Source organism: Pyrus communis, chromosome 7 (assembly GCF_041283825.1).
Source record: "Pyrus communis isolate YQ-2024b chromosome 7, ASM4128382v1, whole genome shotgun sequence".
In the NCBI taxonomy this organism is placed as follows: domain Eukaryota; kingdom Viridiplantae; phylum Streptophyta; class Magnoliopsida; order Rosales; family Rosaceae; genus Pyrus; species Pyrus communis.
Window position 1 is genome coordinate 27,882,103 of NC_142571.1, and position 22,457 is coordinate 27,904,559.

General features: G+C 38.4%; 2 protein-coding genes and 1 long non-coding RNA gene across 6 annotated transcripts in view; 2 read left to right on the top strand and 1 right to left on the bottom strand.

The window, feature by feature from the left end:
• Nucleotides 1-280: 280 nt before the first annotated feature.
• The window catches only part of LOC148696005 (uncharacterized), a 31,491-nt gene continuing 9,314 nt past the window's right edge, over nt 281-22,457 (top strand). Inside the window, exons 1-10 of one of the 4 annotated variants that reach the window (XM_088696831.1) lie at nt 281-1,341; nt 1,722-2,826; nt 3,090-3,377; nt 3,474-9,030; nt 9,107-9,202; nt 9,342-10,232; nt 10,879-11,468; nt 11,639-11,774; nt 12,456-12,811; nt 12,959-13,506. In XM_088696831.1, the coding sequence (XP_088552957.1) occupies nt 587-1,341; nt 1,722-2,826; nt 3,090-3,377; nt 3,474-8,690 (7,365 nt within the window). In that variant the 5' untranslated portion in view covers nt 281-586 and the 3' untranslated portion in view covers nt 8,691-9,030; nt 9,107-9,202; nt 9,342-10,232; ... (2 more) ...; nt 12,456-12,811; nt 12,959-13,506. Of the gene's footprint in view, nt 1,342-1,721; nt 2,827-3,089; nt 3,378-3,473; nt 9,031-9,106; nt 9,203-9,341; nt 10,233-10,878; nt 11,469-11,638; nt 11,775-12,455; nt 12,812-12,958; nt 13,507-22,457 lie in introns of those variants that run through there. The other 3 variants (XM_088696833.1, XM_088696834.1, XM_088696830.1) reach the window with 3 other exon arrangements.
• LOC148696006 (uncharacterized) lies at nt 11,638-11,946 on the bottom strand. The gene is made up of 2 exons (XR_015964203.1): nt 11,736-11,946; nt 11,638-11,698 (listed from the first exon to the last, which is right to left on the bottom strand). It is a non-coding gene; the product is annotated as an uncharacterized LOC148696006 (long non-coding RNA).
• Nucleotides 12,520-19,416, top strand: LOC148696007 (DEAD-box ATP-dependent RNA helicase 7-like). The gene is made up of 15 exons (XM_088697452.1): nt 12,520-12,544; nt 12,764-12,864; nt 13,104-13,506; nt 14,074-14,144; nt 14,279-14,422; nt 15,943-16,048; nt 16,816-16,879; nt 16,990-17,101; nt 17,287-17,388; nt 17,465-17,525; nt 17,624-17,792; nt 17,867-17,963; nt 18,064-18,158; nt 18,443-18,576; nt 18,729-19,416. The coding sequence occupies exons 1-15, from the start codon at nt 12,520-12,522 to the stop codon at nt 18,923-18,925; spliced, it is 1,881 nt and encodes a 626-aa protein (XP_088553578.1). The 3' UTR covers nt 18,926-19,416.

The window sequence follows — 22,457 nt, forward strand, 5'->3', positions numbered from 1 at the left end:
AACACTTTTTTCATTTTATTTCACTTTTTCTACTACTTTTAATTTGGCATAAATTTAGGAATTTGGAAAAGGGACCATAAAGTATGAGTGGCATGAGTGTAAATAAGTTGTATTAATAGGTCAATAGTGTTCCTATATGTTTGCAAATTTTAAATTTGGGTTTAAACTGGATTTTTAAAGATAGATAAATTTTTATCTAAAAATAATGAATTGTAAGGGCCAAAATCTAAAACACCCTTCTTTTTACTACATATTAATTAATATACAAAAAATCGAAGATACGAAAACTTTAGGTCCCACTTTAAAAACTCGCCTAGGCCCAAATTGTCAGGGCCGGTCCTGTCAATTTGCCCGCAAGAAGATTAGTTTCGTTAATTTCCGGGAAGATGTGAAAGCACATAGAGCATAATTTTCTTTTTCCTCATTGACTTCGTATCGAATCAGACCATTTTCCGTTGATCCATTTTGTAGATCAATTGAGTATTTTTGTGCTTACAGTACTAATTACTTTTAGTAATGGGTGCTGCTCGATAATCGTGACCAGGTGCGATCGATTAATGGTGCTTATTCTTCTTCTTCTTCTTCAATGGGCACTTCTTCTTCTTCAATGGGTGCTTCTTCTTCTTCTTCTTCTGGTCGATTAATGAAGGGTTCTTCTTATTCTTCTTTTTCTCTTCGTACATTACTTTTAGTCATGGGTGCTGATCGATCCAGGCGCGATCGATTAATGGGGGGTCGATTAATAGGGGGTTCTCCTCCTCCTCCTCCTCCTCCTGCTGCTGCTTCTCCTCTTCTACTTATATTACTTTTAGTAATGGGTGCCGCTCGATCCAGGTGCGATCGATTAATGGTGGGTTCTTCTTCTTCTTCTTCTTCTTCTTCTTCTTCTGGCCTTGGTTGGAAATACGATGTGTTCATCAATTTCAGAGGGGAAGACACTCGCAGGGGCTTCGTCAGCCATCTGTACAGAGCTCTGTGTCAGAAACCACTCAACACCTTCATCGATACCGAAGGTCTCAGAAAGGGCGACCGCCTTTCCGAGCTCCTGACAGCGATTCGAGAGTCAAGGCTTTCGATTGTAGTTTTCTCTCGAAACTATGCTTATTCCACTTGGTGCTTGAAAGAACTCGTGGAAATCTTGGAATGCAAGGATACCAAGAACCAAATTGTGCTCCCCATTTTCTACGAAGTCGATCCTTCCGATATTCGTAAACTCAAAGGAAGTTTTGCAGAAGCTTTGCTTAAACATGAACGCTGCCATTCTAACGTTGATGTGCAGAGCTGGAGGTCTGCTCTTGCCAGAACTATCGATATATCCGGTTGGGATTCATCAAAGTATAAGTAAGTTAATTTCTTCACACTCAGGCGCACTTGCTATTAATGTATTTTTACTGTAGAAATATCATAACTAGAAAATGTTTATCTGGTTCGGATTCGCAAATAACTATAACAGTTTAATAACTACTTTCAGTGAAACTAGGGGTGCAGTCAATTTGGATTTCATAGGATTTTAATAGATTTTGTTAAGGGACAGATTTTAAAGGATTTTAATAGATTCTACAATTCTATATGGATTTTGAAAGATTTATATGAATTTCCATTATAGACTTAAAAACATAAAATCTAGACTTAAAAAACATAAATGAAAACGAAATTGTTTACCAAACGACCCATTAATTATTATTTGTTGTTGTTATTATATTGTTTTTTAAATTTGACAGGGATGATGCAGAGCTTATTGAGAAAATTGTAGAAGATGTTTTTCGGAAATTGATCCCCATCTCATCAACATCAACCAAAGATAATGACTTGGTTCAAATGGATTCTCATATGTGTGAAATGCGTTCATTATTATATCCTCCTGGAGTTGAAACGAATGATGTTCGCGTTGTTGGAATATGGGGTATGGGTGGTTTAGGCAAAACAACCATCGCCAGAGCTGTTTTTCATGAAATCGCTTGTCAGTTTGAAGCTTGTTGCTTTCTTGAAAATGTGAAGGAAGGTTTCATGAAGCATGGCGAACTATATATGCAGACACAACTTCTATCTAGTATCTCGAAAAACAAGGTGCAGCGTTCCGACATTTTGGAAAATGGTTTCCAGGTGATGTTAAATAGCCAAAGTCAGAGAAAAGTTGTTATTGTTGTTGATGATGTAGACGAATTAGCTCAAATTGAAGCCTTACTCGGAAAAAAGGGTTCTTTTGGTGGTGGAAGTAGAATTATTATAACAACTAGAGATTTGCAATTACTATGCGGAACTGATGCGATATATAAGCCCAAGATTTTCAGTGATCCGGAAGCTCTAGAACTGTTTAGGCGTTACGCCTTTAGAACAAACCAACCCACTAGAGATTATGATGTTCTCACGAGGCGTGCCGTAAATTATGCTCAAGGTCTACCTCTAGCACTCAAAGTCTTGGGAGCTTCTCTTTATAACAAAACCATACGTGAGTGGAAAGGTGCCTTAGAAAAATTAAAGGAAGTCCCACTAGGAAGGATTAATGATGTGCTTAGAACAAGCTTCGATGAACTAGATCGTAAAGAGAAGAACATCTTTCTAGATATTGCATGTTTTTTCAAAGGAATGAAAGAAGACTATGCAACCGAAATCCTGGACAGTTGTGGTTTTTATCCTGATGCTGGTATAGGAGTTCTAATCGATCGAGCTCTCATAACTGTCTCAGTGAATGGGGAACTGGGGATGCATGATTTACTAGAGGAAATGGGTCGAGAAATAGTTCGCCAAGAATCTATCGAAGAGCCTGGGAGACGAAGTAGGTTGTGGAGTTATGAAGATGTTTATCGTGTGTTAACTCAAAATACGGTGAGAAATATTTTTCTTATGCAATTGTTAGTAGAAAGCTTCAACTTTTGATCAAAATCTATTTCTTAGGCCAGTTTGATAACCATTTTTGTTTTCAATTTTTCATTTTTAGTTTTCATTTTTTGATAATTGAAAATTGAAAACAATTACCAGAGTTGAAAACTGAAAACGAAATGATTATCAAACTGCTCCTTAAGAAAAAAACATTAATTTCATAATGTAACTAAGGTTCTCTGTTTTTTCCTTTACTTTGATTTGTATAGGCTACACAAGCAGTTCAAAGCATAATCCTGGAATTGTCGTGCTCAGATGAGGTATGCTTCAATGCTGAAGCTTTTGTTAGTATGACTCAACTAAGACTTCTCAAGATCAGTCATATATACTCCAAACGCCGCCTGATTGGGCACTTAAAGTTTCATTCTCATGAGTTGAGGTGTCTCTCCTGGGCTGGTTTCCCCCTTCAGTCTTTACCATCCAACTGTCTATTCACAAATCTTGTTGACCTTGATATGCAATCTAGTCTCATTGACCGACTTTGGGAAGGGACCCAGGTATGTACGTTCATTTACATGTATATGTTTCTTTTAAATGTTTGGGTTCTAAGATGTCGCATTAAGTAATGCATGTTTTCTTGAATGTTTTGACAGATGCTCGAAAAGTTGAAATTCATCAATTTAAGTTATTGTCAATACCTTAAGGAAACCCCTGACTTCACAAAGATGCCAAATCTTGAGAAGCTAATTCTTAAACATTGTATAAGATTAGCTGAGGTTCACCCGTCCATTTGGACTCGTACAAACCTTGTTTTATTGAATCTGAAAGGGTGCCAAGAACTTAAGAGTCTTCCAAGCAGCATTCATATGAAATCTCTCAAAAGCCTTGATCTTTCTGACTGCTGGAGTCTTGAGATGTTTCCAGAGATTCCAGAAGTTATGGAGGAACTATCATGGCTTAGTTTTTCCGGGTCAAAAATTAAAGAACTGCCCTCGTCAATTAATAATCTCACGGGATTGACCGAGTTGATCTTAGAAGATTGCAAGGAACTTCAGAGTCTTCCAAGCAGCATTCATATGAAATCTCTCCAAAGCCTTGATCTTTCTGACTGCTCGAGTCTTGAGATGTTTCCAGAGATTCCAGAAGTTATGGAGGAACTATCATGGCTTAATTTTTCCGGGTCAAAAATTAAAGAACTGCCCTCGTCAATTAATAATCTCACGGGATTGACCGAGTTGATCTTAGAAGATTGCGAGGAACTTAAGAGTCTTCCAAGCAGCATTCATATGAAATCTCTCCAAAGACTTGATCTTTCTAGCTGCTCGAGTCTTGAGATGTTTCCAGAGATTCCAGAAGTTATGGAGGAACTATCATGCCTTAGTTTTTCCGGGTCAAAAATTAAAGAACTGCCCTCGTCAATTAATAATCTCACGGGATTGACCGAGTTGATCTTAGAAGATTGCGAGGAACTTAAGAGTCTACCAAGCAGCATTCGTATGAAATCTCTCAAATGCCTTTATCTTTCTGGCTGCTCGAGTGTTGAGATGTTTCCGGAGATGTCAGAAGTTATGGAGGAACTATCACGGCTTAGTTTTTTCGGGTCAAAAATTGAAGAACTGCCCTCGTCAATTAATAATCTCACGAGGTTGACTTATTTGAACCTAAAAGATTGCAAGGAACTTAAGAGTCTACCAAGCAGCATTCGTTTGAAATCTCTCAAATGGCTTGATCTTTCTGGCTGCTCGAGTGTTGAGATGTTTCCGGAGATGTCAGAAGTTATGGAGGAACTATCATGGCTTAGTTTTTCCGGGTCAAAAATTAAAGAACTGCCATCGTCAATTAATAATCTCAAGGGATTAACCGAGTTGATCTTAAAAGATTGCAAGGAACTTAAGAGTCTTCCAAGCAACATTCGTATGAAATCTCTCAAAAGCCTTAACCTTTCCGGCTGCTCAAGTCTTGAGATGTTTCCAGAGATTTCAGAAGTTATGGAGGAACTATCATGGCTTAGTTTTTCCGGGTCAAAAATTAAAGAACTGCCCTCATCAATTAATAATCTCACGGGGTTGACCGAGTTGATCTTAGAAGATTGCAAGGAACTTAAGAGTCTTCCAAGCAGCATTCGTATGAAATCTCTCAAACGCCTTAATCTTTCTGGCTGCTCAAGTCTTGAGATGTTTCCAGAGATTTCAGAAGTTATGGAGGAACTATCATGGCTTAGTTTTTCCGGGTCAAAAATTAATGAACTGCCCTCGTCAATTAATAATCTCACGAGGTTGAGTTATTTGAACCTAAAAGATTGCAAGGAACTTAAGAGTCTACCAAGCAGCATTCGTATGAAATCTCTCAAATGCCTTGATCTTTCTGGCTGCTCGAGTGTTGAGATGTTTCCGGAGATGTCAGAAGTTATGGAGGAACTATCATGGCTTAGTTTTTTCGGGTCAAAAATTGAAGAACTGCCCTCGTCAATTAATAATCTCACGAGGTTGAGTTATTTGAACCTAAAAGATTGCAAGGAACTTAAGAGTCTACCAAGCAGCATTCGTTTGAAATCTCTCAAATGGCTTGATCTTTCTGGCTGCTCGAGTGTTGAGATGTTTCCGGAGATGTCAGAAGTTATGGAGGAACTATCATGGCTTAGTTTTTCCGGGTCAAAAATTAAAGAACTGCCATCGTCAATTAATAATCTCACGGGATTGACCGAGTTGATCTTAAAAGATTGCAAGGAACTTAAGAGTCTTCCAAGCAACATTCGTATGAAATCTTTCAAAAGCCTTAACCTTTCCGGCTGCTCAAGTCTTGAGATGTTTCCAGAGATTTCAGAAGTTATGGAGGAACTATCATGGCTTAGTTTTTCCGGGTCAAAAATTAAAGAACTGCCCTCATCAATTAATAATCTCACGGGGTTGACCGAGTTGATCTTAGAAGATTGCAAGGAACTTAAGAGTCTTCCAAGCAGCATTCGTATGAAATCTCTCAAACGCCTTAATCTTTCTGGCTGCTCAAGTCTTGAGATGTTTCCAGAGATTTCAGAAGTTATGGAGGAACTATCATGGCTTAGTTTTTCCGGGTCAAAAATTAATGAACTGCCCTCGTCAATTAATAATCTCACGAGGTTGAGTTATTTGAACCTAAAAGATTGCAAGGAACTTAAGAGTCTACCAAGCAGCATTCGTATGAAATCTCTCAAATGCCTTGATCTTTCTGGCTGCTCGAGTGTTGAGTTGTTTCCGGAGATGTCAGAAGTTATGGAGGAACTATCATGGCTTAGTTTTTTCGGGTCAAAAATTGAAGAACTGCCCTCGTCAATTAATAATCTCACGAGGTTGAGTTATTTGAACCTAAAAGATTGCAAGGAACTTAAGAGTCTACCAAGCAGCATTCGTTTGAAATCTCTCAAATGGCTTGATCTTTCTGGCTGCTCGAGTGTTGAGATGTTTCCAGAGATGTCAGAAGTTATGGAGGAACTATCATGGCTTAGTTTTTCCGGGTCAAAAATTAAAGAACTGCCATCGTCAATTAATAATCTCACGGGATTGACCGAGTTGATCTTAAAAGATTGCAAGGAACTTAAGAGTCTTCCAAGCAACATTCGTATGAAATCTCTCAAAAGCCTTAACCTTTCCGGCTGCTCAAGTCTTGAGATGTTTCCAGAGATTTCAGAAGTTATGGTGGAACTATCATGGCTTAGTTTTTCCCGGTCAAAAATTAAAGAACTGCCCTCATCAATTAATAATCTCACGGGGTTGACCGAGTTGATCTTAGAAGATTGCAAGGAACTTAAGAGTCTTCCAAGCAGCATTCGTATGAAATCTCTCAAACGCCTTAATCTTTCTGGCTGCTCAAGTCTTGAGATGTTTCCAGAGATTTCAGAAGTTATGGAGGAACTATCATGGCTTAGTTTTTCCGGGTCAAAAATTAATGAACTGCCCTCGTCAATTAATAATCTCACGAGGTTGAGTTATTTGAACCTAAAAGATTGCAAGGAACTTAAGAGTCTACCAAGCAGCATTCGTATGAAATCTCTCAAATGCCTTGATCTTTCTGGCTGCTCGAGTGTTGAGATGTTTCCAGAGATGTCAGAAGTTATGGAGGAACTATCATGGCTTAGTTTTTTCGGGTCAAAAATTGAAGAACTGCCCTGGTCAATTAATAATCTCACGAGGTTGAGTTATTTGAACCTAAAAGATTGCAAGGAACTTAAGAGTCTACCAAGCAGCATTCGTTTGAAATCTCTCAAATGGCTTGATCTTTCTGGCTGCTCGAGTGTTGAGATGTTTCCGGAGATGTCAGAAGTTATGGAGGAACTATCATGGCTTAGTTTTTCCGGGTCAAAAATTAAAGAACTGCCATCGTCAATTAATAATCTCACGGGATTGACCGAGTTGATCTTAAAAGATTGCAAGGAACTTAAGAGTCTTCCAAGCAACATTCGTATGAAATCTCTCAAAAGCCTTAACCTTTCCGGCTGCTCAAGTCTTGAGATGTTTCCAGAGATTTCAGAAGTTATGGTGGAACTATCATGGCTTAGTTTTTCCCGGTCAAAAATTAAAGAACTGCCCTCATCAATTAATAATCTCACAGGGTTGAACATGTTGATCTTGAAAGATTGCAAGGAACTTAAGAGTCTTCCAAGCAGCATTCGTATGAAATCTCTCAAACGCCTTAATCTTTCTGGCTGCTCAAGTCTTGAGATGTTTCCAGAGATTTCAGAAGTTATGGAGGAACTATCATGGCTTAGTTTTTCCGGGTCAAAAATTAATGAACTGCCCTCGTCAATTAATAATCTCACGAGGTTGAGTTATTTGAACCTAAAAGATTGCAAGGAACTTAAGAGTCTACCAAGCAGCATTCGTATGAAATCTCTCAAATGCCTTGATCTTTCTGGCTGCTCGAGTGTTGAGATGTTTCCAGAGATGTCAGAAGTTATGGAGGAACTATCATGGCTTAGTTTTTTCGGGTCAAAAATTGAAGAACTGCCCTGGTCAATTAATAATCTCACGAGGTTGAGTTATTTGAACCTAAAAGATTGCAAGGAACTTAAGAGTCTACCAAGCAGCATTCGTTTGAAATCTCTCAAATGGCTTGATCTTTCTGGCTGCTCGAGTGTTGAGATGTTTCCGGAGATGTCAGAAGTTATGGAGGAACTATCATGGCTTAGTTTTTCCGGGTCAAAAATTAAAGAACTGCCATCGTCAATTAATAATCTCACGGGATTGACCGAGTTGATCTTAAAAGATTGCAAGGAACTTAAGAGTCTTCCAAGCAACATTCGTATGAAATCTCTCAAAAGCCTTAACCTTTCCGGCTGCTCAAGTCTTGAGATGTTTCCAGAGATTTCAGAAGTTATGGAGGAACTATCATGGCTTAGTTTCTCTGGTTCAAAAATTAAAGAACTGCCCTTGTCAATTAATAATCTCACAGGGTTGAACATGTTGATCTTGAAAGATTGCAAAGAACTTAAGAGTATTCCAAGCAGCATTTGGCAACTCAAGTCCCTTGAATATCTCTATCTTTCTGGTTGCACAAAATTTGAGGTGTTTCCAAGCATTGAAGAAAATATGGAAGGATTAAGAGAGCTTTACTTGGATGGAACATCTATCGAAGAGCTTTCCCCCTCCATTGAACGGGTTCCAGGGCTTGAGGTATTAAATCTGAGAAACTGCAAAAGCCTTGTACATCTTCCCAACACTCTCGGTAATTTGGCACGCCTTGTAGCTCTCAATCTTGGTGGGTGCCCAAAGCTTGCTCAATTACCTTTCACATTTGGGGATTTAGGACGCTGGTGGGATAAAGCAGTAGAAATTGCCAATCGAGATGCTGACATTTGGACAGCTTTACACGCTTTTATACTGCAAAACTTCTTCTAAGATCCTCTCCGGATATCTACATCTGAGAACGGCTTCAGGGGCTTGAATATTTAAATCTGAGAAACTGCAAGAGTCTTGTACATCTTCCTGACACTCTGTAATTTGGCACACCTTGACGCTCTCAATCCATGTGGGTGCCCAAACCTTTCTCAATTTCCCGTCAACTTTGAGGATATAGGACGCTTGTGGGATAATGCAGTAGAAAGAAATCGATAGTGGGGGCATCCGTTACAGAGCCGTTGTGAAAGTTGACGCGTGCACAACACTAACAGAGATAATCGGCATCCACGACGACTACACGCTATATCACAGAGCTCCGCCCCAACCCCACAATTTCCTGGTAATCAAAATTCAAACCCAATTTTTATTCGGAATTACATTTCAAATGAGTCTCCTGACGATCCTTACATTCTCAGCTCCTTATGCAACAGCCTCAGCAGGCGATCACAGCTACAATGTAGGAGATCTGCCCCCTTCTTCGTCAACAAAGTTGGCCTCTTGAACAACCCCGGGTACCCTTATCTTCCTCACCGCCAATTGAATACAAATTGTTTAAATTCTGTAAATATTTTTAGGGGAAAATGCTTACAGTTTTGAGGTCTTGCTTCATATGGTGTTCCTAAAACTCCTTTTTGGTTTCCCAATTTTCAGAAACAGTGAATTTGAAGATGGATTAAGAAACCATTTGATTGGTGCACAATGAACTGATTTTGTAGCGTTTTCAATATTGCCATTGACTGTTTTGAAAGAATGAATCATGCATTTGCATGCATTTGCTGGAAAGATTCCTCCTGCAAAACTGCAAGCTATGCGTGTGCACACAGCTTCTAATTCTTCTCCTCCTACATGGCTTATGGACTCTGGTGCTACTTCACACATAACAAACTAGCTACACTCTGAGCTGTTATAAAGCTGGCTGTGCATCGTATGTACTCGCAGAAAACCCGGACACAAGTTACAACTAATTCTTGATATAAGGTTTCAGTTACTTCTTCGACTAAGCAATACAAAGTTGAAGTTGTGAAGTTCAGGGATGTTATCAGTAATGAATTTTACTTCCATATGTATTGTGATGATCTTCCAGTCTGGGGGTACATGGGGAAAGTTGAAGATGAGAGTTGGGAAAAAGGGACCAAGTATTATCTTTTCACACATTTGCTTTTTGATGTTCTTTACAATGGAAACCAAGTAATAGAAATACATGCGTTTAGTGATCGAAGTCATGCTGTTGATATAACAGAATATATTGCTATTGATGTTGAGTTCACTTATTCGGTTAACTGGAAAGCCACATCAACTCAGTTCCAGAACAGGATGGACAAGTACCGAAGGGCTTCATTACTGCCAGTCTGCCAGAAAATTCATTGGTTCTCATTCATTAATTCTATTATCATCATTGTGCTTTCGTAGGTTCTCAAACAGTGACGAAGAAGAAGACAAGGAGGTTGGCTGGAAATACATTCATGGTGATGTTTTCAGAGGTCCCCCAAACATGTCATTGTTTTGTGCTGTCTTGGGCGTGGGTACCCAACTGCTTGCCATGTAAGCTAATTTATCATTCTTCAGTCACTTCTCTTCTTGTTTCATAGCTTTATGTTCTGTAGATAGCATGGTGACAGATATTTTACTCTGTTTTTAACTTTTAAGGGAACACCTATAGAACAGAGGGACATCAAAGCCTCTGTAAATGTTGAACACCTACACATAATATCATATACGTATAAGATGTAGGACAATAAGAGTAGTTAGGCAGACAAGAAGATATTTGGGCTCACTCCATCCTTTGGCATCCCCCAGAAGGTGCCTTGGAATCACTCCAAGGTTAATGTGCCTCACACACAAGCAGAAAATCCAAGATTTCTTGCCCCTTTTAGGCTAATCAGTACATGAATCTGGAAAGATCCACATTAATATACTTAGGAATTCTAAAGACTAATTTATGACACACTGCATTAATATTGCAACTCAAAGACAATGAACTTGCAGACCATGTGTAATTGCACTTATTACAGAAGAGACCAGTAATACTCTAATTTATTGAATTTTGAACTTGGCTCCTCCATCGGTGTATGAATCTAGAGTAGAATATTGTGATTATTCAGTCCTGTTTAAAAAAAATGCAGACTGTATGAGTGTCAACTTTTAACCTTTGTTTTAGTTTTAACTTTGACTTTTTTTAAATCTTCAGGCTGTTTATCTTATTTTTGCTACCATTTTTTGGCGTCCTATATCCGCATAATCGTGGAGCTTTGTTCACTTCTCTCGTCTTTATATGTACTACTTCAATCATCGGTGGGTACACTGCTGCTGCTTTCCACAATCAATTTTCAGTGACAGGATGGATAATTTTCTTCGTCATATGGTTCTAGGATTAGTCTTTCTATCAGAGAGCTTTCTCCCTCGATTGAACGACTTCAGGGACTTTAGTATTTAAATCTGAGAAACTGCAAAAGCCTTGTACATCTTCCCAACACTCTGTAATTTGGAACACCTTGTAGCTCTCAATCTCTGTGGGTGCACAAATCTTTCTCAATTACCTGTCAACTTTGAGGATTTAGTACGCTTGTGGGATAAGTGGATTTTGATAATGGACATACTGGCTTTTTCACACGTGTACTATGCTCCTAAACATCATAGGCATCCACCACAGAGATCCGTAGTGAAGGTTTGACACGTGTACAACACTCCCAAACATCATTGGCATCCGCAACGGCTACACGCCATATCAGAGCTGCGTTTTGCCTGGGTCCCTCTCTGCCCCAACCCCCCAATTTCTAGGTAATCAAAATTCAAACCCAATTTTTGATCCGGAATTAAATTTCAATATCTGGGAAAATTTATTATCTGAAAAAGAAATAATTTTCGGGGGTTTTGGGTACACTGCTGATAAACACATGGATACGAAGCTTGGTTTTGATGTAATCAATCAGTCACTACGCCACGTGCAGCGGCTTTGGTGGAATTGGCATGGTCAGACGGCTAGGGTAGAAACTGTGCTTGTGCACAAACTGTGAAGATACTGCTATGTCAGTTCCTGTTGCTAACTTGCTAATGCCACCGGCGCTCCTCCAATTTGGGTGAAAGGTACTTTGCATTTCCTATTATCTTAACATTTCTACATCTGAATTTGTGTACATGACTATATTATTCTAGATTAGATTGCTTTTTTTTGCATTAGTGGGGTATAATGATGGGTTTTTCAATCTAGTTGTATGCATCATCAGCACAATGTACATTCATCAGTAGCTTAGGTCGTTATAAAATTTTGAACACCTTTTCCTGTGAGGGAAATCAAAGAGAAATGAGCCTTCGCTGAGTGAAACCATGGTATTCAATACAGCAAACAAGACCTGCTACACAGCCTTTCTCGCTTGTTGGTTTTCTTAGCTAGTTAGCCAGTCTAGATTTCATGTGTCAGACTCACACATTTGTACTCTCCTTGACTCATCCCCAAATACTCAAAAGTCCCCTCAGCGACCAATGTCTGTCTCTCTCAATCACTCACAATACCACCGAATAAATAAGTTGCCAAGACTCAATCCACTGCAAGCACACCTCAACACCCCAAACCCACCCTGACCATGAACTCCAAAGTTCCACTTTTACATTTTTGGAATTGAAGTGCAGGTCACTTCTTTGGAGTTGTTCTTTTATCTATTATTGTTTTGAAATGAATGAAGAGAGGAGGTTGATGCTGTATATTTGAAGCAATTCAACTTGCTCTGATCCCAGCTCCTTGTGTTTGGAATGAACTTCGGATTGCAGCGTTGTTGCCTGGAAGATTGTGATTTGTGACTGGGGTATTAGGCCCAGAGTGCAGGAGGGACAGATGGTGAAAGATGCAGGAGCCATTGGTATGATTTTGGCAAACACAGCTGCTAATGCAGAACAAATGTTTCTATTTTGACTCTTCATACAACTGTCACTAATGTTGGCTCTGCGGTTTCAAATTACCACACCGTAGTTTCGCAGTTCAAAGGTGCTTATGTGAAAGTCGAGCCTCAGACGTTTAACTTCACCAGAGCAAACCAAAAACTATATTATAAGATCACCTTACCATGAAATCCCGGCAGGCGGTTCCGGAATTCGGAGGGTTGGTGTGGAAGGATGGAGTGCAAAGGGTGAGAAGCTCTGCTGTTGTAGTTTGGCTACCTCCACTGTGAATCATGCACTGGTGTTTTTTTTTTTTTGCCCTTTTTGGCATGATTTAATTTCAATGTATGTTTACATTAATTATTAATGCTTTTTATTCCGTCCGAGCATTTCAGTCCTTGCAGTACATGAGGCTAGTCAATCATTGCTTACATGGTACTTTCTGCGATCAATCCCATGCATGCTAATGGCTGCTGCTGCTGCTGCTTCTTCGTCTTCATCCGACAGTCATTGGAAATACGATGTGTTCCTGAATTTTAGAGGACTCGAGGCTGCTGCTTCTTCGTCAGCCATCTCAACAAAGGTCTGGATCAGAAAGCAGTCAACATCTTCATCGAAGCCGAAGAGCTTCAAAAGGCAACGACCTTTCGGAGCTCCTGGCAGCTATTAGCGGCTCAGGCTTTCAATCCTAGTTTTTTTTTCGAAAACTATGCTTCTTCGACTTGGTGCTTGAAAGAACTTGCCCAGATAATGGAATGCGTGGATGCACACAAGCAGATACTGGTTCCTGTTTTATACGGAGTCGATCCATCCGATATTCGAAAACAGGAAGTTTTGCAGAAGCTTTTGCCTAAACATAAACGTCATTCTAATGCTTGCGTGAAGGAGGTGCAGGGCTGGAGGTCCGCTACCATTTATCCGGTTGGGATTCGCAAAATTATAAGTAAGTTTAATTTTTTTTTTCACATGCACTTGCTGTTTAAGTATTTTAACCATACAAATATCATAGCTTGAAAGTGTTCATTTTCTTAATCAAGATTAGCTGGAGATTGTTAATTACCCATATGTATCGAATAAATCCATGATTTTGGTCACTGCTAACATCCTTAAATTTAAATGGCTAAATGTTCACCAATTTGGCCATATATATGCTCATGAACATGAACAATTCAGATTATGAAATTTGCCTATTTCTGCATAACTTCTATAAGGTATTTTGTATCCATGTTTGTGGTTACTAATGTCCATCTGAAGCTTGGAATCTTTTTATCTTTGTGTTTTCAAAAAATTCTCTTGCTATTTGACTCCTGTCAGATCAATGTTATTCTTTTATTATGCTTTCAATGCATCTTTGGTTGACAGGGGTAACTGTAGTTTTAAATTTTTTGCAATGGTACTTTAATTGTGCAAAATTTCTGTCTGTTGCTGGTTACATTTCTTAAGGTTTATGTTGTGTGTACGTACAACTTCTTTTTAACTTCTATTCTTTGGTTTCTAAGGCAAGGTTAAGGCAAGGTGAAGGATGTAAGTAAAGTTCAAACGCTACTTTTTAGTGCAACCTTGCCGAGTTGGGTGAAAGGCGTAAGTACTTAGCTGAGATCTTGAATTTGGATGTTCTTCTGATTTCAGTCAAACATAAATGGATTATATTGCAATGTTATACCTTTCCAACCATTCTCGACACATGAATGAAATTTTCTTGTTCTTTTTTCCAGATTTCTTCTAGGTTTCTCAAACCAGATAAGAAAACTGTAGATCTTGTTGGTAATGAAAAAATGAAGGCCAGCACCAATGTTAGGCATATTGTTCTTGTTGTGCCTTGGCTGATTATCTCACCAACATACAAACCCACAGTTGAATAGTTTAAAATACAAGAAATAAAGACACCGAGAAATTTACGAGGTTCGGCAAAAACCTGCCTACGTCCTCGGAGAGATATTGCTCTTCACTATGAGAAAAACAGTACAAGTTACACATGAGTTAAATCGACATAACCCAATCCCATATCCCTTGTACACCCACTCATAGAATTTTCCCAAGAACCTCACTCTACCCCAAGAGTTCTTTCACCAGAGACCTTTCACTCTAGCTCTCTTGATTTCTCTCACCCGTGCCCATGGTAGAGCCAAATGCTTTTACCATCTCTTTGGATGCTTTCCTGATGTTCTTCTCCTTATGCTCTCATCGGCAAGCCTTTAAATAAAAAACATCTCCTTTTCTTCTCCTCCTTTCTTCCACCCGAAAGCCACATAATTATGGCTTTGAAAAAGCCACAAAACAAGGAATGAAAAAAGCCATAAAACAAGGAATGAAAAAGCCACAAAACAAGGAAACATAATCCTCATCATGATGTTCCCTCATCATTTGTTTTGTTTCCTAGCCTAATTTGGCCACTATCCAACAATCTCCACCTTGGCCAAATTCCGAAAACATCACAGAGACTCGAACTGTACCAAAGTCCATTGGCCTTACATACCAACATGCACACTCTGAATCAACCTCGTTGGTCCTGTTCCGATTCAGTCACTGCCAATGCATGTGCAGCTGCTGCAAGCAAAAAAAAACCATTTAGCTTCAGACAGGATCTCGACACATCCTCGTCTCCTCCAGCAGGTTTTCCTCCTCTTCATTGTCTGCAACTTGGAAACTTGTCAGTGCACCCATTTCCAGCAACACCCGTTGAGCCAGACAAACATTCCTCACACTTCTCATTCTTCAGGACCATCTCATCACCTGTGAATCCCATAGCTCCACCTGCTGCAAAACCCCTGCAACACTTGAGACTATACATCACCATGAGATGTGTTGCTTCGAGTACCTAGAGGGCATACTCGAAGTCTTCCGCCACAAAATTGCTGCTACCTGGACCAAGATCATCCTTTCTTTTTCTCAAAGGACAATTTATCCTTTTATGCCCGAATTCTTTGCAGTCATAGCATTGTGGTCCCTTGCCTTTGGAGCTTGATTTGAACCTGCTGTCTCTCTCAAATCCTCCTCCCAAGTTTCTTCCATGATTCCAACCTTGAACAGCTAAAGCAGTCTCGTGCCCACCATCAACAATGGTCTTCCTCTTTTGTGTATCATAAGACACCAAAGAAGCCTGCACCTGCTCCAAACTTACTGTATCTTTTCCATGCAATAAGGTTGTCACAAGATTCTCATACGAATCTGGAAGTGAGGTAAGAAGTAAGAGGGCTTTATCTTCTTCCTCAACCTTAACATCAACTTTCCTCAATTGATCCAAGTATCCATTGAACACATTCATGTGGTCCATGAGATTCCCGCCTTCATCCATCTTCAGCTTGTACAGCTTCCTCTTCAGATGTAACTTGTTGGTCAAACTCTTAGCAATATAGAGTTTTTCCAACTTCTCCCACAGTGCAGGCGCAGAATCTTCATCCATAACATTGTTGATAATGTTATCAGCTATGCAGTGTCGAATCGTGCTAACACAACGCGACTCCAGCTTCTCCCACTGGTCATCTGTCATTTCTTTAGGCTTCCCATCTTTTCCCTTCAAAGCTCTAACCAAGCCTTGTTGAGTTAAGACATCCTTTACTCTCATCTGCCAGAGAGTAAAACTGCCCTTCCCATTAAACTTCTCAACTGAAAACGACATGTTTGTAGTCATCATGGTGAATAATAAATCTGAACCTTCAATGAACCAAAGCTTCCAACAAAGCTCTGATACCAATTGTTGTGCCTTGGCTGATTATCTCACCAACATACAAACCCACAGTTGAATAGTTTAAAATACAAGAAATAAAGACACCGAGAAATTTACGAGGTTCGGCAAAAACCTGCCTACGTCCTCGGAGAGATATTGCTCTTCACTATGAGAAAAACAGTACAAGTTACACATGAGTTAAATCGACATAACCCAATCCCATATCCCTTGTACACCCACTCATAGAATTTTCCCAAGAACCTCACTCTACCCCAAGAGTTCCTTTCACTCTAGCTCTCTTGATTTCTCTCACCCGTGCCCATGGTAGAGCCAAATGCTTTTACCATCTCTTTGGATGCTTTCTTGATGTTCTTCTCCTTATGCTCTCATCGGCAAGCCTTTAAATAAAAAACATCTCCTTTTCTTCTCCTCCTTTCTTCCACCCGAAAGCCACATAATTATGGCTTTGAAAAAGCCACAAAACAAGGAATGAAAAAGCCACAAAACAAGGAAATATAATCCTCATCATGATGTTCCCTCATCATTTGTTTTGTTTCCTAGCCTAATTTGGCCACTATCCAACAGTTCTTCCTTGCTCCAGTTCAGCAAGGTCGCAACTTATTCCTGATATCATACGTTGTTATAGGAGGTTGGTTGTTTTTTAGTCAACAACTACCGTATGCTTTCTATTTTTACTTTTGGGTATAATTTATCTGGGAGTCATTTTTCATGTACTTGACATGTTTGTTTCCGACTCAGTGGAGGACGCACAATTATTTTCACCGAGACAAAGGAAGCTGCTTCTGGACTTGCTGAGGCGTTGCCTGGAGCCCGAGCTTTGCACGGGGACGTACAGCAGGGCCAGCGTGAGGTAAGTTGTTTGACTATGCAACACCAACCCCCTCAAAAAATCCTCCTCCTTTCCCCTTGTACAACTGTACTGAAACATGATATTTCAGGCTCTTTTCCTTTCATAGAGGTATTTCTTTTTTAAAAAGCTAATTTGTTTTTCTAATGGCAGAGTTTTTTGTTTCCCTTCCTGTTTTGTGTTTTCAGGTCACACTTGCTGGTTTCAGGTCTGGCAAGTTTTTGACATTAGTCGCCACAAATGTGGCAGCGTGTGGACTGGATATCAATGATGTTCAATTAATTATCCAGGTTTGTCAGTGTGCATATGGGTGAACTTTGTAATATTTGTCAATCTGTATACTTACTTTTATTGTTTATGGTTCAGTGTGAACCCCCACGTGATGTAGAAGACTATATCCATCGATCTGGACGCACAGGGAGAGCAGGTAAATCTTGAAAACTGTTGCATTTCTTGTTTATGCGTATTTTATTAAACAATGTCTTTGATTTTATGTTGTACTTAGAGGTGCGTCCATATTTTCAGGAAATTCTGGAGTTGCTGTCATGCTTTATGATCCAAGAAGGTCAAATTTTTCGAAAATCGAGAGGGAATCGGGGTTGAAATTTGAACACATTTCTGCTCCTCAGCCACTTGATATAGCTAAAGCAGTAGGTCAAGATGCAGCAGAAATGATAACCAAAATTTCTGATGGGTATGCTTGACAGTGCAATGCTTGTTACATTTTGATGCAATCATTTTCATATATTAATACAATTTTCATTTCAGTGTAATTCCTGCCTTCAAGTCTGTTGCCGAGGAGCTACTTAACACCTCTGGCCTATCTGCAGTAGATCTACTGGCTAAAGCACTAGCTAAAGCTGCTGTAAGATTTGCTGTTTCTTTCCCACTTGATGAGTTCTTTAAATTAATTAATGTAAATGTTTGTTTATCAGTTTACGAGTTGCTTATTGTATGGTGTGCAGGGCTACACTGAGATAAAGAAGAGATCACTTCTTAGCTCTATGGAGGACCATGTCACAGTACTTCTCGAGGCTGGAAAGCCCATTTATTCACCGTCGTAAGCAATTATCACTAGTGTCCTTGTGTTCTAAACCAATATGTCTGATGTTCTTGGTTTTATTTTCACATGTGGATACAAGCACTAGCTAATAATGGGAACAATATTGATTGTGTTCTGAAGGAGTCACATTGTGCTTTGTCATTCCAAGATATTATGAGCTGTTTAAATATAGATATCCGTAATTATATCTTCTATCGATTTAGTTTGTGTTATTGTTTAAGAGTTAGCGTTTTGATTTGTTGATCATATTTGATCCATAATTTCCACCAACCTTGTCTCAGTTTTGCTTCTGGGGTCTTGAGGAGATTCTTGCCCGAGGAGAAGGTTGAGTCAGTGAAGGGTATGGCACTAACAGCTGATGGAAATGGTGCAGTTTTTGATGTGGCATCTGAAGATTTGGATTTGTTTCTTGCTGGTATTCTTCTTTTCATATCTCTATACAATCATGTGTTACATTCTTATCAAGCACTATAGTTTATTAAGATTCTACCAGAAACTGATGTCATTCATTTTGTTGTATTGATGTCTTGAAGTCTGATTATTATGGTCGTATCATGTGGGGTGCAGGTCAGGAAAATGCAGCTAATGTGAGCATAACGGTGTTGAAATCACTGCCTGATTTACAAGAAAAAGAATCAAGGAATACAAGATTTGGCGGTGGTGGAAGGTTTGGCCGTGGAGGTGGAGGAGGTTTTCGAAATGATAGGTATTCCAACAACCGATCCGGTGGTGGTGGTGGGAGAGGTGGCGGCAACAGATGGTGAAGCGCAATATAAACCGGCTCCTTTCAAGTAAGCTGTTGTGAGCAACAAATAATATCAAAAGGTTGCATTCACAATGGTTTCAACTGGCGGAGGTACTAAAAGCCAGTTGATCCGAGTGGAGGGGCAGGAGTATATTTTGACAATGAAGAAAATATTCGGTAGATTGAGGGCCTCGATTGGCTCGTTACAACGACATCATTTTTTCTGCGTATAGCATATTTTGTCAACCCCCTTCTCTATTTTATCGTTCAATTTTGTTCAATTTTCTTTTTCAGTATTTTTTTTATGCTCTTAATAGTGTAAGAACACTATTTTATCGTTCAATTTTGTTCAGTTTTGTTTTTCTTTTCTTCTAATGTTATTTGTGCTGTACATTTACTTTACAGTGCTGATAACAATTTTCTTATTAACGCTGATATAATCGTGTGAGCATAAATGCCATTATAAAATTGTATTCTCTACATGTAATTGAAACCCTGTATTTCGTGTTCTATGCTTTTGTATGCGCTGAACGTAGAACTGTAGAACTACTACCAATCATCGGATGGTTGCCTTTTTAGAATGAATCTAAATACAGCTATATAGGCTTAGGAGAGAGTTGATCAGTGAAGGGTATGAGGCCAACTGATGAAAATGGTGTGCAATGTAATATCGTGACAACGGAAGAAAATGGTGCAATGTAATACCGTATTATTAATAAGAGACGTGACATTTTATGTTGTATTTTTCAATAATATTAATAACTATTCGGTGTTACGTTGGTATTCTGACAAAGTGATCTTCTAAACTACATGAATATGAACTAGAATACAAGAGAAAATGTCAAATTGTGCAAGTTCAAATCTAGTCATTATTTTTTTTTAAGTTCAAAAGCAATTTGTGAAGTTCTAGTAGTTTTGTAGTTAAAAGCATATACATACAAATTTTCAGAGTAATACAATTACTACTGTGACTTCAAATTAGAAGCTAAACAACTATTAATCTTCTATTTTTCGCTAACAATGTCATTGCATATGGTACATATGTGAGATGCTTACATTTCGAGATATTTCCGATTACCCTCACACTTCCAGATATTTCCAATCACCCTATCTTACCCTTACTAAGAAGTTATTCCAACAAGATTCTTTCCGGATCCTATTTGTGTGAATTCCTGAAATTCATGAATCGTGTTCGTTCATCATAAATCGTGCAGTTAATTTTCTTCATATACTGTTTGTGTTCAATTTTAAATAAAATAATTTTTAATCATATTATATACGATAAACCAAAGTAATTTACGAATTTTCATAATTCTTACAAAATGATCCAGAGGGTATCCGGATTCAGAAGTTATTGGGTAGGCAAATGTAGATTCAACGTACGACTTTGACCCAGCAGTCCCCACACGCAAAGCTGCTAACTAAACCACCCCTTCCTGGCATTTTCTTCACCCCATATTTTTATCCTGACTCAAGAGCAAAATATGCAGATTCCTTTCACACTGATAAAGTGAAAACTGATAAAGCATAATTGTCCTTTGTCCTTTATCGTTTCAACCTATTTATATCATATTGCATTATATAAACAAACGTTACAATGCACGCTAACAAATGACTTCAGGACCCAAATTTTTTATCCTTGCATTTAACTGATATTTGATGGAAAATTAACTTTTTGATTAATCTTGCTAATGGTAAAGTTTGAATTCTAATTATTTTACCACGGAATATTTTTTTAATACCGATTTGACCATTTGAAAATACCACTCATTAACCTCACCTGCTTTTTATATTCAAACACCTATTAATCTCTTATTTTTTGCTAACAATGTCATTGCATATGCTTCATATGTGAGATGCTTACACTTCCAGATATTTCCGATTACCCTCACACTTCTGGATATTTCCAATCACCCTATCTTACCCTTACTAAGAAGTTATTCCAACATAATCTTCTCCGGATCCTCTTTCTGAGGATCCCATGAATTCGTGAATTATATCTGTTTATCATATATTGTGTGATCAATTTTTATCAGGTACTGTTTGTGTCAAAATTCTTACAAAAAGGATCTATAATCTCCGGATTCAGAACTTATTGGCAAGTGTAGATTCAACGTACCACTTACACCCAGTCCCCACACGCAAAAGCTAAACCACCCTTTACCTGCATTTTCTTGGTCAAAAGCAAAATATGAAGATTCCTTTCACACTGAATTTTCCAGGAAGAATAAGTGAAAACTCATAAAGCATAAATTTCCTTTGTCCTTTTTCGTTTCAACCTATTTATATCATATTGTATTATAAACAAATGTTACAAATTACAATGCACGCTATCAAATGACTTCGGCACGTGGATCCAAATTTTTTGAGAATTTGAATGCTTAATGTTTATTTTTAACCAAAAATCACATTTTCATTTTTTTTTTTTATACTATTTATTGCACTTTTATTTCATTAAAATTAAAGGTGTTTTTTGAACATTTTGTTAGTTTTCTTAATTTTTTATCCTTGCATCTAATTGATATTTGATGGAAAATTAACTTTTTGATTAATTTGCTAACGGTAAGGTTTGAATCCTAATTATTTTACCACGGATTATTTTCTGAATACCTTATTACTACAAAGACCATTAATTCGATATTTGACCATTTTAAAATACCACTCATTAGCCTCCCTTGCTTCTTCTTATGTTCAAATCTAGTTTCAACCTTAGAACACGAGCAAAACAATGATATGTAGCGAAACCTTAAATTATGCAAGTTCAAATCTAGTCAATATATTTTATTTCATGAGCAATTTGTGAAGTTCTAGTAGTTTTGTAGCTAAAAGCATATACCTACAAGATTTTAGAGTTGTACTGTTAGTACTGTGACATCAGATTAGAAGTCAAACAATCATTAATCTCCCACTTTTCACCCACAATTCCATTAGATATAGCATACATGTGAGATGTTTACATTTAACTAGAAATATTTTTCGATCATCCTAACTCACTCTTCATGTGAATAGGGAGATCGGTATATATTTCTTTACAAAAAATCTGTTAGGTAGGCAAGTGTAGATTCAACATTCTACTGTGACCCCTTTCTTGGCATTTTCTTGGGTCGAAAAAGCAAAATTGTGCACATCCCTTTCGCACAGAAATTTCCTTGAAGAAGATGTGAAAACACATCAAGCATAATTTCCTTTTTCCCTTTACCCTTTTGCACTGACTTATTGACTTGGTATCGATCAGGCCATTTTCCGGTGATCCAGTTTGTAGATCAATTGAGAATTTCTGCTCTTACATTCCTCTTAATCTTAGCTGCTTAATCATCGCTGATCAGGTGCAATCGATTAATGGCTGTTTCATCCTCTTCTTCTGGCCTTCGTTGGAAATACGATGTGTTCATCAATTTCAGAGGCAAAGTTCTGCTTTTTTTTTTTTAAATGTTTATCAAACACCTTTTTGAGCTCAGTTTTTTTTTATATCCACTTTTTATAAAATCACCTTAGTACCAAATCTGTACTTAGACTCTTGACTGTAAACATTTAGTGCATTTATGTCTAAA